Raw genomic sequence first — 20,679 nt, 5'->3', positions numbered from 1 at the left:
CTGTTCTTGAAGCAGTTAAACTTACAGTTTCACTAATAGTAGAGACGCTAGGCGCGTTTCCATTACAGATTTGTGCAAAACTTTTGCGATTTTTTTCTACATGTCGACAAAAAACTATTTCGAAATGATGGCGTTTCCATTAACCGATGTTATGCGACTAAAACTCCTCTCGCGATCAGTAAAATCATTCCAAAAACCATGGCCATGGTTTCTGTACTATATCTCAGCCACTGCACTAGACATTATTATTAATCGAAGGAGATGTGTGTGTGTTTTCCAAGCATTAATGGTGAGGAACGACCCTTATTATACTGTGAGCGGCTCATATGAGGAGTTTCTGGGTGTTTCTCCCTCAGATCTGCTGCGAGGTCTTGATTGTGGCATTTATTTGAGGTTTAGAATCCAGTATTCCTGTAATTCTTTTGTCTTTTATGAATTTAATAAAGAACTCTGTCTCGTCTTCTGTCCAAACACATCTACGTCAGGTGACTGTAAATGCGCAAAAACGGTTTCCATTGCAGTTTTACAAAATATTTCTTTTTCGAATTGCCTGAAAAACCTCCTTTTGCGAAAACTTTGTTTGCGATAAATGGGAGTTTTTCTGAAATTGACGTGTTTCCATTGGCCGTATTTTCAACTCGCAATTTCAATTTGCGCAATTTGAAGGGTAATGGAAACGCAGCTACTGTTGAGAGACGCACAGACTCTCTCTCTCTAATAACTCTTTTGATAACTGCATTAGTCTGTGATCAATGGATCAAGTTTGGGATGAGATGCGTAAGAGATTAGGCACACAAGAGCGTTTTACGGACAAAAACCTGACAAACTTCTTGCAATACATAATCTGAACAATGTCTTGAGGTGTGGTAATCATAGTATAAGCAGAATAATTGACTCCCATAATAAATAATGCACACCCGAGGTGGTAATGTGGCCATGAAGCGTTATTATTTCTAATAATTCAATTATTTCTTCCTAAAACATTCCATCGGGAGCTTCATATATAGAATCTTTTAGGGGTTTCCTTCCATCATGGGATCATTTTAGGGATTTACTTTAAATTAATTCATTTTGTTTTAATTCATTTTTAATTTTTATGTTATGAATTAAAGGTAGGGTAGGCTATTTGTTTTATAAACACTTTTTGTTATACTGGTTGAAACTTTCTTCACATCCTGATAGAAATCAATAATGGAAGTGGGTCTAAATATTAAAACATGTCCATCTATCTTCTGTGGAAGTCTCGGGACCAAAACCGGCTCATCCAGCATTCTGTCATGTTGCATTCGGTCCACATTTCTCTGTCAACACTGTATCAACGGCTAAATGAATGTGCAGCAGTCGGATGGCACAAGTAAGAGCTCCGTAAGTGGTTTACGTTCATTATTATTGTAATGTTCTGTGCTTTGAGACATGAGTAATGTCCGCGGTCTCTCGTCTCGCAGACTCTGCTGTGAGCGTTCATGTGTTCTGAAGGACGCGTGTCTTTTGAGACGCTCTGAAGATCTCATGTTTTCAAAGCTAGCTCACTATTGCTAGCCGCTTCTAAATTCCCTACCCTACCTTTAAACAGCCTGTAAACATACTTTATCACTAGAAAAACATGCAATCATATTATGTTATTAAACCCTACATAGAACCTGTTTGGCATGAATATTTTTTTTAATTGAGTATTTGGATGTATCAAGTTCTATATACATCCAAATAAACCATTTTTTCTAAGAGTGTACAGTGAACAGTTTTAATCCTAAACCTTATTTAACAACTTAAAGTCGCACATGAATCATATGGACAGCTTTGGAGGTGGTTGTCTTCTGGAGTTTAACAGACTATAAACTGTCATGTAATCAGGGCTCGACATTAACACCCGCCAACCTGCCAAATGCGGGTTTATTTAACGCAATCTCTCCTATTAGCCACTTTGGTGGGTTGAATTTTATATATAATACAGCCTATACATTTTTCAATTGTAGTCTTTTAAAAAGCCATCTGAAATAATGAACTAAATGCATTGTAGGGTTGTCAAAAACACAGATTTTACGATACTAACACGCTTCTAATACTCATTTTCAGCAGAATAGATAGACGATACCAGCTGCTCTTTCTCTCTCTCTCATCGTTTCGACAGTGAGTTACACACACACACACACTCCTATCCTCACTCACTCGTTTCATTTGCTCCGGATGAATATTGTTGGTGTAAAAAACATAAAACCACCTCTCAGCACTAAATTAAGTAATTTTTTGAGTATATTGTGCTTAAACAGTCAAATACACACAAAATGATGTCAATAATGCTGATCTTGGCGAGTATTCACGTAACCACAGCCAGTTGTGTTTTAAGTGAACGTAAACAGTTGAGAAAGAAACGCATGTGTAACAGTATAATGCATCTGTGCGTCAGGTCTTAAAGTGACAGCAGCCTAATAAACCTGCTGACAAATTATGAGATAATATTAAAAATATCTATATGGCCGTTTTCCCCCATGGTATCGATGTAAAAACTGTGTCCAGTGGCTCATAACTTTGGAAAACCACTAGCCACAGGGACTGATGAGCAAAAATGTGAATGTCAAACCCTGTATGTAATGAATCTTCAACTTTGCAAAAACTGGAACATATTAGTTTGGGATGACATAAGGGTGTGTAAATAATAAATCTCTTAAGTATTTCCTAATATTTGCTATGCAGTCTGATGATTGCTTGATTCTGATTGGTCAATCGCTCCATCCAGCGGTGTATTATTCCCAGATAACAACCTCTGAGAACAGAAACACAGGCTCATCCGGGTCACTGGACTCATCAGCGCTATACACTCACTAGGACTGTTTTTTGCATTTGGTGAGCTAATAAAATATAAAAACTTAGTCAAATCAATATTTTGTGTACAGTTATATAATTATGCCATCCAGTATCGTGGACTCGCTCGCTCTCTCTCATACAAATGCAGATGCTGCCATTTTGCGACTACTGTTTTGTACACTGTTGGATTATAAGATATAAACAGGTACGGTTTTAAAACAGTTTAATCTGAAATCAATATCTCTAATCCTCATAATTATTTATGTGGTGAAATGCAGTGTAATAAGTGTATGACTGTATACCGTATCTCTTAAATGTCCGTCTAGTTTGAACTCGCAGCTGAAACTGCTCTCTCGAAGCTTTACGTTTAAAAACCTCATAAAATATTTCAACTCAGATCAATATTTTGTGTCTAATTATTTACTTATGTGGCAAGCATCCGTGTAATAAGTGTGATAGTGTCCATCCAGCCGGTTGTTATCTCAGAATAAACCCCTTCAGGCTGATGAAGACCTGATCCTGATCACCCCGTCAGGGTTTATTCTGAGATAACAACCGGCTGGATCTACATCATCCCTATCGGTCCTCTTACCTCTGCCAGCTCCTCACTGCTCAGACGGCCGTCCTGGTTTCGATCTATATACTTGAACATGGTGTCCACCAGAGACCTCCTCTGGTCCATGGCGTTCGGCTGGCCGCTCGTGGAGCTCCTGGGCTGCATATCCAACAGCATGTTCTTCAGCTTGTTGTACTCCGCCATGGTGCACGTGTCGCCTGTAAACACACACCACAAGAACTGAATTATCCGGATGCGACCGAAGGAAAACGAGGAGCACGGACGTGTTTGCGATTTGCATTTCTGGACAGTCGTTCAACGTGGGGGTCCCCATTAATGAACTGTAATCCTGCGATTTACATTGAAAAACTAAAGGTAAACATTGTCATTTAGACCCTTCAGCTGTATCGCAGCTTCTTTCGCCGTCGAGGAGGGATTAACAAGCATGTTTTAAACTGTCACATTAATTCCCATGCGGCTCGGCAGCACTTATGTCTATGAAAGACGGCGGGGAAAATGAGAACCGTGATTAATCAAGTGTGGTAGTGACTGTTTATGCCTTACTGGCAATAAAATTATGCAAACACAGCCCACCCGCTGAGCCGCTCTTTAAGACCCTCGAGTGGGAGGAAGATTGTTTCGTGTATCCGGCACGGAGGCAGAGCAAAAGATGACAGTGTATACAAGGCTTTGCTCGACTGATGAGAAGAGGAAATATGATATGAATAAGTCATTAGGAGACATCCCTCTACATGGCGGATCAGAGCTGCCCGCTGAGAGGAGTCTTCTTACAGCCGGTGGAGGAAACAGCAGGAACAGAAGCTGACGGAAACTTCTGGACACCGCAGTACCATCTCAAACACGTATGAGTCTCGGTCCGGTCTACTCTCAGGGAAACATCTGAACCGAAGGCCACACACACACCATTGTAGTCTTCTCTTTTTTTGCTAATTATTTATCAAAAATTGGTGACAATTGTTCTTTGTTATTATTGCCACTTTCCTCAAACAATGACTTTTTTTAATTATTATTATTTCCTAATTTTCTCTGTAAATGTAGGTGGATTTGAAATTTCGTGGGGGCTTCCTAACTATTAGCCGAAGCCAGAGACAATCATGACACTATCTGAAATCTAATCGGTTTCTTTTATAAATGTCACTCTCCTTACATTTTATTAAATTATTTGTTTATTTATTTTACATACAAAGGATCTTGGTCTCGTCTGCTCTTGATTGCGTATCACTTATTTTGGCTTGTTTGGTATGCATGTATAGTATTTTTATTTCTTGTGTTTCTTTCATTCTTTGTAAAGCACTTTGGTCAACTTTGGTTGTGTTTTAAAATGATTAATTGATACATTGATTGATTGATTAATTGATTGAAGGCCACACACACACTTTAATAAGAACCAGTGTAGTCTTTTCCTTAACTATTTATCAAAAATCAGTGACTATGACGACACTTGGCAAACTATTTGTTCTTGTAGACTTGGATTTAAGCCTTTTCCTCGTTATTATTTGATTCACGGGACCGGACACCAGTTATCTTGCCAAGAAAAATCTTTATTCTTACATGTCAGGAGAGAAACTCTGAGAAGATGTTATATTCATGCCAGGTCTATGCGTTTCCGTGTTTCTCTGCTGTAGTACAGTAAGATTGAGCTTAAATACACAACTGAGCGACTTTTCGACTTCCTTGTAAGGTAGAAAAACATTGTTTGAAGATGGAACGTATATGCTGATGCTTACACATGGTACAATCCACTTTCCACATTAAGAAACTATTTCTCAGTGTATATTAGTGGTATACAAATAGTACATTTGCATCAGTTGAAACCATCTGTACACATCTGAAGTGTCATCATCATTGGAGCTCTCTGCTAAGTGAACATTGCATTTTACACGTACCTTTAAGCAGAATACATAATCCTCCCAGCTACCCTCCTCGTGTCTAAAATATGTTCCTTAAACACACGTGTCCATGCAATCTATAGTCTAAACTTCATAAGATAATACAACTGATTATGAATACTAATAAAGAATAATAATACAGATACATAATATTAAATAATGAAATTATATTCAAAGATGAAATTTTAGTCTTTATTATTATTGCCACTTTCCTCAAACAATGACGTTTTTATTATTATTATTATTATTTTCTAATTTGAATATCTCTGTAAATATAGGTGGATTTGAAATTTCTTAGGGGCTTTTTGAGTATTAGTCAAAGTCGCAGACAATGATGACACTATTTGAAATATAATTGTTTTCTTTTATAATTGTCACTCTCCTTAAATTCTATTTAAATGTATTTATTTTTATTTATTTACATAATGTTACATATCTGATTTGGTCCAATTGTACAATCTCACCTTGTCCATAATGTCACGTCAGGCATCTGTGCTTAATGTGTAAACTTTAATCTAATGGAATTATATATATATTTTTTTTTTGATTATTATTTTTTTATTAATTTATGTATTTGTGTGTGTCTAGTTGTGTTTGGTTCTGTCCTGTGATAAAAAATGTTATATTTCTGGGTCAAATATGGCTGAGTCAAATACATGTATGGGCAAACCCAACCATTGGTTTACATTTCTAAACCGAACGCTTGGGTTTGTCTATATTTGACCCAAATATGGGTTGAAACAAGCATATTTATAGTGTATGTAGTATTTTATTTTTTTCCATTGCGTTGAATTTAGCTCTGCTAAAACTTTCAGACTCCACTGATTTTGATAGCTTTGTACAATAAAAGTTTATTTGATGAATATCTGTCAGTTCCTCTATCACAGTCTCACTAATAAAGACGATTCATTGGTGCCTAATGAACATCAGCCTAAACTCGCCTCGTTATACAGGACTCACTGTATGTGAGACTGATTAGCAGTTTTGAAAATATGCAGTTTTTCCTAAAAACATATACTGTGGTTTGAAGGAAAATTCGGTTGTGATAACCTGAAGTTTCAGGGAATGAAGGGAATTGTCTGTGTGTTCTCGACAGGGATCATTTGTGAACGATAAGACTTTCACTATAATTGAAAATGTATAAAGTGTCGTGAGATCTTGTTAGCGTGGTTGAAGGAGCTGAGTGAAATTTGATATGCTTACAGAAATAAATACCCTCACATGGCCATAAACAAGACTCTTGTTTCATACTGCATTTATCGAACAGTCACACACTCATATATCTGCAGATTCATAGAGCCTACATCAGCTAGAAGAAACAGTCCTTATATTGGGATCATGGGGAGATACTGTATCGTGTCTGTGAGATTTCCACATTTTATACTGTATATGGCCCTCAATGTCAAGCCTGTCTGTTAACATGACATCAGGGTCATAAGCATACGCAAACCTGATCTTTTTACCCACAATCCTGCGCTGATCCATCACTGACGGCTCTGAGAGAAAGGTGTTTGGTTTGGTGCTTTTCACACATGGTAATGAAGTACATCTATCACTCGAGTGCTAAGGGAAAGGTCAGCGCTGAAACGTAGAAATTGTTATGGCATGCCATAAATCTGAGTTAATCCTCAAATATCTCCTTTTTCCCCATGAAAGGTCTCACACACTATTTTCTTTTCATATAGCTCTTCTTCTTTTCACTTTCTTTCGCTCACTCATACACACACACACGTCCACCATGAAGCACATTTCAGAGAGAACAATCATATTGTTACATGACTCGCATTGAGTTATGTTTGTCCATTATTCTGTCTAACTTTCTGTGTTTCAGATTCAATCTTGTGTTTGCGAGATTCAATCCACTTACACATTTCAGATAGACTGGTTGCATTAACACAGGCTCGAGGAAGAAACAAACCTGTGGCCACATTTCTGCAAAATGATCTTATGTTGCTTCCTCCAGTGATGTGTGTTTTGTCAAGTTTAGAAAAAGACTTGATTGTATATTTTGTAATATGATGTAATATGTTCACGAGTTCTGTCGTTATCATCATAGTTCAACGAGTCTTTCCAGAAACCATTGTTCCAGTGAACATTCGCAAACAGCATCTCAGAGTTGTGTGTGTGTAACGGCAGATCTCCTGTGGTTAGAAGAAGAGTTTCTAGTGTTCATGACATGTGGACTCAATAAATCCTGATCTTGAGCAAAATAATCAAGCTGACATTCAGTGCAACCTGTGTCTTTAATTTACAATACATGCAAATGTCATTTACTTCTTTTAGCTTGTCAAGAGATTTAAAGTGTAGTTGTTGAAGAGTGTGTGTGTGTGTGTGAACGAGCTCTAGTGTGTGAGAACGAGTCTATGAGTGAATCTGGAAATAAAGCAAAATAACTGAGAGAAATGAGCAATAGTCCTCAGATGCCAGTCCGTAATTTATAGCAAAACATCTCTCAGATCTGAAACAGATTCATTAGAAGTAGTTATTACTCCTCCACCTGTGTGACATCATTAACCAACGTGGTTGAACGACCAATTTGCGACAATATGGTTTCGGGAAACAGTCGAGACTAGCTAGTGGATTCTTCAACGATGATCGTACTGTGATAGTGAAGCACGAGTTACAGCGGTGTACGGCACACACACACTCCTGAACGAGAGATCACAAGCTCTTCTGATTTCTCTGGGTCTTCTGACCTTCAACTCATTTCTATTTGCATCTCTCTTCTACCGAGAAAGAACAATTCATTGGCATTTAGCACGTCTATGGAGACTTGATGGGGATGTAAAGATGTAAAGATCTAATCAAACAGCAGATCTCACAGTTTAATCAGCAGAAGCTCGTGTTCCTGTACGAGAGGTCGTGAAGATAATGCCATATGACACAAACTACTTCCGTGTCTGTAGTCACGCTAGACACATATGATCATCATTTATGGTGAATTTATTGCACAAAAAAAACCCCACATCAACCCAATTCAGCAGCTCACTTATGATTATGTAAATCACTTACTCATACACAGACTATTTTATACATCAGTTTACGAGAAGACAATAAATTAAAGACTGAATGCCACATGGAGAACGTGTGCTTCATTGAGATGCTAATGAATCAGAATCATTCTCCAAAATATGTTATATTTATAGATATACTAATCTTGGGGAGCTGTTTCTACCATCGGCGTAGCCTAATGTTGAAGTTAAGACCATATTTTTGGACTTGAATAAACCAGTTGATGGACGTCATCACATGAAGCACTTTCGAGAGTGTGTTTTGTCTTTGCAGTGATGGCGACACGACCACAAAGCTTCTCCCTGTGATAATCGCTGAGAGCAAAGCATGAACATGAATCCTCTTGAAGTTCGAAAAGAAACTCTTCAGAAGTGTGCATTTAGTTCAGTGTCTGTATATTAGTGGCCTCTGACAGTCAGTTTCCGTACATTTATAAGGTTATAAGCAATACGGCTATAATCCCTGTGGATAAATGTCACAAGCGCTGAATGTATTTAGGTCTCAACCAGTGGTTGCAATTATCCTGTCCTGTCAGCCATGGCATTTAAGATTAAAACACAGCATTTGCAGCTTCAAATGTTAAAAGCATGTCATAAATACCGAATATGAATGGTCTCGTCTCAGTTAATCTACACCTGAGCAATGCATGCAGTAACACCACGGTGAACCCTTTTCTTTGGACAACTGGACAAATAAACGCAGAGACCAGATTTCCCTGACCTGTCCAGAACTGTCACCTGACAAAGGGAAACAATTGCACGGCTGTCGAACAAGTAAATGGATTTAGAGCAGCATCGCAGGACTTTATCACACTGAGGACAGTGTGTGTGCACTTCAGCGCTTCTAGAGCTCAATCAATCGCTCTCCGCCGTCGGCCTGTAGAGGCCTGTGGGCTTTAGACGGACTAACTACAGCTGCGGGATTCGGAGGCGAGAAAACACTCGCTCATAATCCCACAATATGAGCACGTGGGATGACAAGATGTCCTTGACAAAAAGTGCACTTTACCTTCAAAGGAAGTACTTACTATAGAAGTAATATACATTAAAGTATTATACTTAAAGGCACACTATGTAATTTTTCGCCACTAGAGGTCGCTTATTCAAAACTAAGGTGTTTTCGGCTTGAGAGCAAGTGGAGCTTTTATTATTCCACAGACGACCTCATCCGCTTCATCCCGTCATATATGTGGGGTAACAGAGCAGCATTATTACATAACTTTCAACACACTCAAATGCATCTAAACTGTGCGTCCGCTACTATGCGGCTACTACATGTTACACAAGCTAGATCGCTATTATAGTTGATAATACCTAGAATATCAAAATCGACTGCTGGCGGTAGATCCTTCTCCTATTTAGCACCAAAACTTTGGAACAGTCTTCCTAACATTGTCCGGGAAGCAGACACACTCTGTCAGTTCAAAGCTAGACTAAAAACACATCTCTTTGACCTAGCATACACATAACACATTATAGACTTCTATAATTCAATGTTAGGCTGCATAGATCAGGTCAGCTGGAACCGGGAACACTTCCCATAAATCCTGATGTACTCGTTACATCATAAGAAGAATGGCGTCTACGCTAATATTAGTCTCTCTGTTTATCCCGAGGTTTACCGCAGTCCGCCGGATCCAGGCCGTATCCAGATCTGATGAAGGACCTGCGCCTGGACACACTCTCACACAGGGCTCGAAATTAACTTTTTTACTTGGTAGCACTGGTGCTCCCAACTTCAAAAAGTTAGGAGCACCAGCAAAAATTTAGGAGCACCCACCAAACATTAAGGAGCACCACAACTACAAATTATATATTAACAAATTTTATTTCATCCTGTGGCCAAGATTCAAAATTTGGTCTTCTGGCTCCATATCATCTCACCCCGATGATATTGGCACATGATTTGTCATTTGACATAAATTTAGTGAAGGCAAGCTCTTCTTTGGCGATGGTGTATGCGGTGTTATATTCATAGACAGTATGGTTATATTTGACGTATCCTGCCGATTAAAAGCCTTAATAATTGAACCTGATTTGTTTGCCACACACCTGTCCCTGCATTTTTTGCTTGGCACTTGGCACTCTATTGCTATTAATATGCTGTATTAATCTTTGTTAATCTTAGTTAATAAAAATACAGCTGTTCATTGTTCATTAATGTTACTTCACAGTGCATTAACTATGTAAAAAAATAAAAAATAAAAATAAATTCAATAATGTATGGTTTTTTTAATAGTACAACTGTGTTAACTAGAATTTAATAAGTGGAACATTATTGTAAAGTGGTACCGATTTGTTATACACCGATTCAGACGTCTCGTGAGTGTGTTGGACAGATCAGTTGTTCATTAAAGTGAATCGGTTCAAATGAGTCATTAGTTTGCGAATCGGAGTGTCATTAGTGGATGTGTAGCATACGGCAAGCGTTGTGTGATTATCCCGGTAGTTTATTTTTTAGCACAATTCACACTCCACGGTAATTTAGGAGAAAAAAAAAATCTCCGAATGCTCCACGTGAAACTTCGGTCTTCCGCCCTTTTTCTATCGTGTCAAATGATTTTGATTAATATGCGCGAGGGAGAGAGAGCAAGACAGCGCTCGTGTTGTTTGAAGACGTGAGAGTGCGCGCGCGCGGCCGGGGCTTTCTCTCGTCAAGCGCAGCAGTCACTCACGCACCGATCAAAGGCTTTGGCGGCCGCCAAAAAAAATCAATGCAGGAAAAACCCCGGGATTGGTTATATAACGTTGGATAGAATGACGGTCCGGCCATCGCGTATCAGCGCACATAAGGTACACACTGTGAAGTAATTTGCAAACGTTTTTTTAGAGAAATGAAAACAGGTCGCACCACAACCATTATTTGCACTCGCACAAATGCTCCCAAATATATTTTTAGGTCGCACAGATTAAATTTCAGGAGCATATGCGACCAAAATGGTCGCAATTTCGAGCCTTGTCACACACACACACACACTCCAGATCTGATGAAGGACCTGCGCCTGAACGCGACGACAGCGCAGTCCTGAAGTGTCCACTAGTCTCTCCCTGTGAAGGCCTCCCTTTACCTCTCTACAGATAAAGTGTTGTTGGGATAATTCCGACTTTAATAATTAATGAAGATGACTTGACTTGACTATTAGGCATGGTAAATCACAGTACTCACAGTAAATAAAAAAATAAAAAACGAGATTTAAACAATAAGACTGTGTTGAGCTATTTAACAACGCTTAGTTTTCTGTTGATGAATGTGTGCAAACAGTTGCTCACCTGTCTAATAAAACACATAATATATTAAAGCATCTTTGGTGTTTGGTTTCTACCAAATAAAGCCGGAAATCGAGGGTGTGATGTCATTGATAGGCGACGCAACGACACAGTCCGTGTCCTGGTTAAAACTGCTTATGTCTCTGGATTTAAACATTTTTGGAAACATTTGCGACAATGTAAGTACACAAGTCAACAAAATATATAACATTGTTCTAGTGGTTTTTGGATATTTTAATCCAAAAATCTTACATATTGTGCCTTTAAAAGCAAACCCTAATGGGTAACACTTTACATTAAAGGTACATGAATAATCACATACTAATACCTGAATTAATACTTCCGCATGAACTCATGATTAGTGGAGATATGAACGAACCATGAGGCAATGAAGAGCGATCCTTAACTATGACTGGAGGCATAAGCATTCCTGCATGAATAACGGAAGCCTTAAAATATGGCAATAATGAATTGTTTCAAATTTATTTCAACCTCAAGATATTTCTTATTCCTTCTTATGTAGCCTTGTTTTTTAGGTAACCCCTAAATGTTAATAATGCATTTACTATCAAACATGTATTAGATCCTCCTTATCCGACGTAGACAATACGAATTGATCTTAAAAGGTCTCAATCTGTTTTGTGTAATTCTCTTTCCCATCAAACTCAACCCACTTAGACATTATATCAGTATTACAGTGCAATCGAACAAACTGAAGCCTGTCGTTACACTATCAGAGCTTTACAGTACTGTGTGTGTATGTGGTAAATGTACCCCAAATGTCACCGTCAAATAAAAATTCTGTCATCATTTACACTCATGCCATTCCACACCCATACGACTTTAATAATATCTTGATTTGTGTTTCAACGATTAACAATGAGAGATTTCTGTTCCTCCATTGAAAGTCAAAGATAACAGAAGCTCAACACACTTGCTTGACGAGTGAGAACGAACATCAGTGGATTTCATGCTTGAGCTTCTGTTCACCGATCAATGTTCATATGTGAATAAAAGCCTAAATTAAATCTGTTCATCTTATAAAGAAATCATATGTCTCCAGAAGACTTGGATTAAGCCTTTTTTATTTGAAGAGTTACAAACTTTTTGAAGAATCAGCGTGAATAGGCTTTCAATGGAGAGACAGAAAGCCCTCAGATTTCATTAACAATATCTTCATTTGTGTTCGGAAGATGGACGCAAATCGTACAGGTTTGGAACGACATGAGGGTGAGTAAACAATGAGAGATCTTTCATTTTTGGGTGAACTAACCCTTTAAAGAAAGCAAACAGCAATATCAAAATCATTGTTTCTTTCGGGAAATATCGTACTTTATTGTCATTATCAACAGCAGAACTGTTAGTCTTTTGCTATCGAGTCACTCTTACTTTCCCATTCACCCCTTAGGAAACACTTAACAATATGCTAGACAAACAATACAGAGACATGTGGAAAAGGCAGTAACATCAGGAGATGCAATTCCATGTGTTTTCTTTTACGAGTCAAGGTGAGAGACATCTGAGAACAAGCAGACTCATCACAACATACCACATTTATCTGAAACGCTCTTCACATCAGAAGTGTGTCCAGATCCGATCTCGGTCCCAGAGGGATTTCCAGAGCCAGACTCGTTCAGGGGAGCACAACTAATGAACGATCTAATTAATAAAAATCAGCATTCAGCGCTCAACAATGGAGTCTCGTTCATTACTGTATCTGGGTCAGACGTGTCCCTCAGCGTTAGACAAATCCTCATAGACATTTCAATACAAGCACAGTTATGAATGAATGGAAGAGATTCAAAGCTGAACTCGTATTGTGTTTTACAGGTTATTAGCCTGATGGAGCGCAACGTTTCAGCAAGTCAACAGCCTTAACAAACCATTTCACCGGCTCCATAATGTGACGTATTTCAGACTTTGAAGCAGAATATTCAAGAATGAAAAGGTAGAGTTTGACGTATGTCCTGGTGAACTGATGTGACGTGTTAAGTGTGTTTCCAAACGAGAATGAGAAGTGCACAATACTATCAGCAGTGTGTGTGTGTGGGGGGGGGGTGGTCCCCATCTCCAGATTGTTGCGCAATACCCATCTAAATTTTCTCAATGCGCAGTAGGCCTATAATATTACAATATTTCATGGATGCAAGCCAAGACAATCAGTCTATAGCCTACATGACAACACACACACGCACAATTATTGATAATCCGATATGCTCAGTGATGTAGTGGTGTCTGGAGAAGTGGGTATATTCTTAATTTATGCCCCCAATATTTGTTTAAGAGTCCCAGCCAAGGATGAACAGTGTTATAAACAGTGACATGTAAGACTAGTCTTGCATATTAGTTCACCCCAAAATGGGCCAGTATATTTGCACATTATCACTTCACTTTTGCTGCTTGACTTCACAGAGAAAGGATCATTATGAAATTAGTAAACGACCACCATTCAACCCCAAATAAGTAATATAACCATTCCAATGACTCCGAAGCTGTTCAGTTAAGGTAAAAACGTTACTTAGTTCACCTTTAACTTTTGCTGCTTGACTTCACAGAGAAAGGATCATTATGAAATTAGTATTAGCCACAGAAGAGGTGCAGATTTTGCAATTAATACTTGCCCACAGACTATATAGGAAGAGACAACTAAATAATTATGAATTTTGAGGGAATATCCCTTTTCCGAATTTTGAGTGAATATCATAGCAGGGTTTTATACATGCAAAGGTCCCAAAAATGATCTTGCTAGGGGGGTTCTAGCAAGACCTACTCATTATCCTAGAGAAAATGTAGATTTTCCTGATCTCGACATGTGCATTTTAAGGTGTGTTGAAGGCCAAACAAATGGACAACGGTAGCTTTAAAAGCATGTCAGTGGGCAGTAGCATGAAGTATTTGATCAGATTATTAAACATGAGTATCAGTTTAAATGTCGCAATGAATGATCCACACTACAAAATGGAAATGCAGAATGTTTCTGCTTATTGTTGACAATACACAATCACATATTCCAAACGGGAATGGCCTTAAAGGTATAGCGGAGGATTTTCTTTTTCCGGGTGGATCATCAAGACTATTGGTCCTCCTAAGTGTCAATCATTCTGGTGATATGTTTACGTAAGGCCGTCGTACGTGCTCGTGCACACGATTCACACGATGGCGTGCGCTAAAAACACAGGTTAGGGTTCCCACTGATGCCTCAGTTGCGAAGTTTCTCCTTGACAGGTAAAGTTTGGCATGCTATATGGAGAAATCCATTTAAAAGTTAATGTAAGCTATGATTAGCTCGTGCATGCTCTCTCGTGCACACGTTTAATAGGCGTTCCCTCTCGGGAGCAGGTAGAGTGTTGCGCATGTGCATTTTTTCAAAAAGTGGAGAGGGCGGTTCTTTTCTAAAATTCGTGATGCACATAGTTTTAGAACAAGGAGAGGCAAAGTTGTGCATTACAATGCAGACATTCGAGCCATTACACCCCCAAATTAATTTTGAAGTCATTACGTTTAGCATCCACAAAGACTTGTAAAGATGGTACAGTCATGAATGAGAGAGATTGCAATGCGCAGCGGTCGAGTTCCAGAAGTAAGAACAACCCAGTGTTTGAGTAGTTTTTGTGTTACCGAGATCCTGGGTCAGACGTAACAACCCAGGGATTGAGTTATTTAACGCGGGCTTTTGGCGCCCTCTTCAGGAGAGAGCAGTGCAGCTCCATCAAACTGGTGCATGTCTTCAGTAAAATACAGGTTTGTGTACATTTTAGTTTATCTATGAATTCATGATTGTTCTGTATATCGTTTAATTTTATGTAAAGCAACACACAGGGGCGTGATGTGAGTCTCCAAAACGAGTGTCGCATCAGTTTTTTCACATGATCGAAACGCCTGATGCCTTGCATAATATTTTATGATTTTATTCAAAAAGATACAGAATATAAATACGTATGATGTTAAAATATGTTCTCAGAACTGTTCACTGATTGTGTATGGACAGGTTATGGAGTCTCCGCATATTTCTGCTCCGGGTGAAAGCGGCGGTCTGAAGTTAGAAGTTCCTCCGCTGAACACGACAGATCCAGAGACGTTACGGTGGAAACAGCACAACAGAGACTGGTCCATCACACTTTAATTACTTATAAATGTTACATTTTTACTGATAATATTTGTTAAATGAGCTTAATTGTTGGCAATATGTATTTAAAATGATATAAAATATACTATACTGTAAAATATGATATGGCTATCATGCAAGCCAGTGGTTGTATCGAGTATTTTAAAAATGTTTAGAGGATTTAAGTTAATCTGTAGACATTAATTCATGTGTGAAGTAAAAAAAAAAGAAAAGAAAAAAAGAACCTAGTATTAGGCCCAATCCCAATTCTATTTTATACCCCTTCGCCTACCCCTTACCCTTGCCCCTTGAAACAGAGTGGCAAGGCGTAGGGGTGAAAATATTCCCCTAAGAAATGGGACACCACTACTACACCGTTACACGTCATTATACGTCGTCGCTAGCGCCTACGTCACAGGAGATGCAGCAATGTTTATCACAAACTTCCAAGATGCCGTCTTCAGCTTTAATCGTCTCAATTGCATGGGTTACAGCTATTTTTTATATCGTTTAGATCGTGCTCACATATAACCACAAGAAAACAATGCGTTCATAGCAGACGTACGGTAAAAGATAAGCCAATTCCCTGCCGCAATTACATTCACCAGTTATCAGACATGAAAATATGTTGCAGGACTATTGTTAACGAACTTCAGTGATTTTTTTTTTTGCAAACGTTTCTTTGGAGAACATGACCGTAAATATGAACACAAGATTGAATGTGACAAAGAAAATGATTATTGGCAGTCATGTTGCCTCTGTAGCCGGTGTATGCAGGTACTTTTCTCATACCGCTTCGTTTGAAGTGTGGTCCCAAAAAATCTTTGTTTCAAGGGCTCCCTAACCCTAACCCTAACCTAACCCTAACCTAACCCTAACCCTACCCCCTACCCCTACAACCAAAAGAGAATTGAGACAACCCTACCCCTTCACGGGAACGCGCAAAACAGAGGGGTAGGGCCAAGGGGTGAATTGGGATTGGGCCTTAGCCTATAGTAAAAATGAATCAATTATGCTGGGTAAAATGAACCCAACGTGTGTTCTGTCCTATATTTACCCAGCCCTTGTTCTAATTGGTTTGAACCCAGTGTTTTTTAGAGTGAGTTTGTTGTTAGACGTAATTATTGATCTAGTTTATTGATATTTTCACCTCAGTCTAGTTTTGCTCTTTTGTTTTGATGCCATTGTTGACATATTTATGGTACTACATGCATATCTTGTTTTGTTTTGTCATGTGATGTAGTTCTCTGTTGTATATAAGGGTGAATAAATGATGTGTTGGGGTATTTCCCTTGGCTAAGAGCTCAAGCGCTGTCCTCCTCAGGGAACCATTAAAGCATATTTCACAGTTCGCGCATCTTCAAGTCATTTCATCCCAACGGCTCCATTTCCCTCTGTCAGGTGAACATTATAACGCTGAAACCCTCCTTTATCTGCGCCTCGTCTGATCGGATGACGTTTCCAAGCTGAGCTCTAGAGCCATTAACTCTTTCCCCACCAACTTTCCAGCAATCTGTGTTTTCACTGAGTACAGAATATAAGAGTGCAGACTCTCCGGATCAAAACACAGGCGGAGAAGAAACAAGGGGTGTAACGATGTATATCACGGTACTGAACTCACCATACGATATTACTGCGATACTTCAAGACTGTACTGTTGATTAAAATGCTAAATTTGATATTTCATTGTGTGTGTAAATGAATAGTCTTGGACTTGGTGCTGAAACCCAAAGCACAGGACAATAGAGACGCCAGAATAACAATATTCATGATTCTGAAGATGAAAATACTGAATTATTGTAGATGAATATGCTTGATCTCTGTCACTGACTAGATATATTTATAATAATGTAGGACACTTTTACTGGTAACATCAGACATCTGGCATTATCAGGACACACTAATATTCCCCCACTGCATTATTATACATTATATTCAACATTATATATAGTAGTTTAATGTAGTACTGACTCTAAAACTCTGAAAACTTGAATATTTTCTCACACAGGTATTGTTATTTTTTGGGTGAACTATACACAATATTTATTGTCACTATTCACGATACATAAAGTTGCATTTTTGTATTGCGATATATTGCTCAGTTAAGCTTGACCGGATCATCAAACATTCAACAAATCAAAACTGCCCAACGTTACCGATTGAAACCCATGAAGAGGTCACGCATGTGAAGCTTTAGGGGTGTTGATGGACTCGATCTACTACATCTGTGTGTTTATCATCGTTCTGAATCCCGTGGATGAAGTCTTTGACCACAAGAAAATGGTTATTGCCTGTTCAGATATATTTACACAGCAAAATATTCTGTGGGCCAAGAAAGTTTTGTGAAAACGGCTGGAAACTTAAAAAACCAAACGCTGGTGGGGAAAGAGTCTCCGGATCACTGGATCCTGTCGAGCGATGAACTCAGGACAAGGTCTGCATTTACGCACTGTGCAAATGTTATGCCAATGCCTCCATTTTTCGTCTGTTTTTAGCTCCTTCCCCTCCTTCAATTAATATGGCGGCACAAGCGCGCTCCATTACCCAGAGAGACAGAGGGGGAAATGTGCTTTGACTGATAATACGAACACATGTTTCCCCTGGAGCAGCTTCATCTCACACAATCCTCATCATCAGTCGGCTGGCTAATCTCAGCACAATGAGGGAAGTTGAGCTCCATTGACTGAACTCTTAATTAAAACCCAGACAAAAGTATCTCATTCTCAACACTTCCATTAGGCTGGAATGAAAGGATCTGAGCGAACACACACACACACACACACACACACACACACACACACACACACACACACACACACACACGCACACACACAGCTATCTAAATGGGGACATTCCATAGACGTAATGGTTTTTATACTGTACAAACTTGGAACAAGTACTTACTGTACAACTGTACTGTTGCCACTTGGAAATATTATAAGGAAACATGGAATTAGTTTCCATTGTTATGCTGATGACACTCAAATATATATTTCATCACAGCCAGATGAAAACGCTAAATTATCCAAATTGACAGAGTGTGTTAAAGATATAAAAGATTGGATGACACGAAATTTTCTTTTATTAAATCCAGACAAAACAGAGGTACTACTTATCGGTTAAAAAACAACGCCCACAAAACCTCTCGCAATACAACTTTAATATAGTAGGATGTCCTGTTACTTTATCCTCTACAGTAAAAGACCTGGGTGTTATACTCGATTGCAACCTGTCTTTCAAAAATCATATTTCATATGTTACAAAAACCGCCTTTTTCCACCTTAGAAACATTGCTAAGCTACGTAACATGCTATCAGTTTCTGATGCAGAAAAGTTAGTTCATGCATTCATGACCTCGAGACTAGATTACTGTAATGCTTTATTAGCCGGTTGTCCTGCATCCTCAATAAACAAGCTACAGTTAGTCCAGAATGCCGCCGCTAGAGTTCTTACTAGATCAAGAAAATATGATCATATAACACCGATTTTATCATCACTGCATTGGTTACCTATAAAGTCCCGTATTAATTACAAGGTGCTACTGACTTATAAAGCCCTAAACGGCTTAGCTCCAGTCTATTTAACGGATCTTCTATCGCCCTATAATCCATCGCGCTCTTTAAGATCACTAAATTCAAGGCTTTTGGTCATACCTAGGATATCCAGATCCACCAAAGGAGGGAGAGCATTTTCACATTTAGCTCCAAAACTCTGGAATAGCCTTCCTGATAGTGTTCGTTGCTCAGACTCGCTCTCCCAGTTTAAAACTAGATTAAAGTCGCATCTCTTCAGCCAGGCATTCATATAATACTTTTAATCTTACAGTTAAATCCTGTCTCTAGTTCATAAACGCCAGAGGAGAACTGGCCCCCGACTGAGCCTGGGTTCTCCCAAGGTTTTTTTTCTCCATTGGGTCACCTGATGGAGTTTTTCGGTTCCTTGCCACTGTTGCCTTTGACTTGCTCAGTTGGGGATATTTTGGGGATATTTAATTTTATCAATCAATAAATTCCACTAGAAACAAACCTTGTTGTATTATTTTAATTTAATACTGTGAAGCTGCTTTGATACAATCTGTATTGTGAAAAGCGCTATACAAATATACTTGACTTGACTTGACTTGACAAACTGTATATTCTCTGCCCTTACATTAACCCTAGCCATCATGTAAAACTTTCTGCATTTTTACATTTTTAAAAAGCCTTTAATTACTTAAATATCAGATTTACAAATGAGGACGTCTCTAAAGAGAGGTTTGTGGAGATTTTGTCAGGTTTTGGTCACTTCTGGGTACAAATTGATGTTGAGGATCCCCAAAATATAGTTAAGTAGGTACACACACACACACACACACACATAGAAAGCAACATTACAGATAGCTGCTAAAGGACTTCACTATACTGCCATTGTTGAGATATAATAACCAGACAAGATAGCCAAGGAAGTCGAGCTCTACTGATGCGAAATTCGTTTGGAAACATTCGTCTGTACAGAAACTGTTCCTGCACATTTCTGTCGTGTCAGTTTGCGCAGGATAAGTGATGTCAGTGCATCTATATGTAAAATGATGGCATCCTTATATGCAAAGTGCACACAGTGTGTTGGGAGTGGGGTAAGATGAGCCAGGGGGTAAGTTGACCCACCCCCTTTATCTTGGCAACTGTTCACTTTTATTGTCATGTGACCATATATTCTGGACCCAGCCATCATTTCTGCCAGACTGTGAAAAAGAGGAACACATGGGAGGCACACATTTACTTTAAAACCTTTTACTAATGCTTTTGGCTTGTTAAAGTACATTTTTTAGCATAACAGATGTAATGGCTGTGACATCACAGCAAATTTGTCCAGGTCTAAAAATATTTATGATCTATATTTGGCGATTTAGCAATGTGTAAACCCATGGGAATCTTTTAACTAAATATTAGCCTGTATTGGTAAGCTAGCTAGCTTTGTACAAAATGGCAGCTATGGGGCAAAGTGAGCCAAATGCTGTGGGGTAAATTGAGCCAGTGTTTTGGCTTACCC

General features: G+C 38.8%; 1 protein-coding gene across 1 annotated transcript in view; it reads right to left on the bottom strand.

Annotated features, from left to right (window-relative positions):
- fstl4 (follistatin-like 4) overlaps nt 1-20,679 on the bottom strand; it is a 231,170-nt gene that overhangs the window by 71,140 nt on the left and 139,351 nt on the right. The window contains exon 5 of the mRNA XM_084386854.1: nt 3,395-3,576. Within this exon, the coding sequence (XP_084242980.1) occupies nt 3,395-3,576 (182 nt within the window). The remainder of the gene's footprint in view (nt 1-3,394; nt 3,577-20,679) is intronic.

This window comes from Rutilus rutilus (genome assembly GCF_951802725.1).
Source record: "Rutilus rutilus genome assembly, chromosome: 18".
Classification (NCBI taxonomy): domain Eukaryota; kingdom Metazoa; phylum Chordata; class Actinopteri; order Cypriniformes; family Leuciscidae; genus Rutilus; species Rutilus rutilus.
The sequence above is the reverse complement of the archived record's forward strand: the minus strand, read 5'-3'. Positions and strand labels throughout refer to the sequence as shown.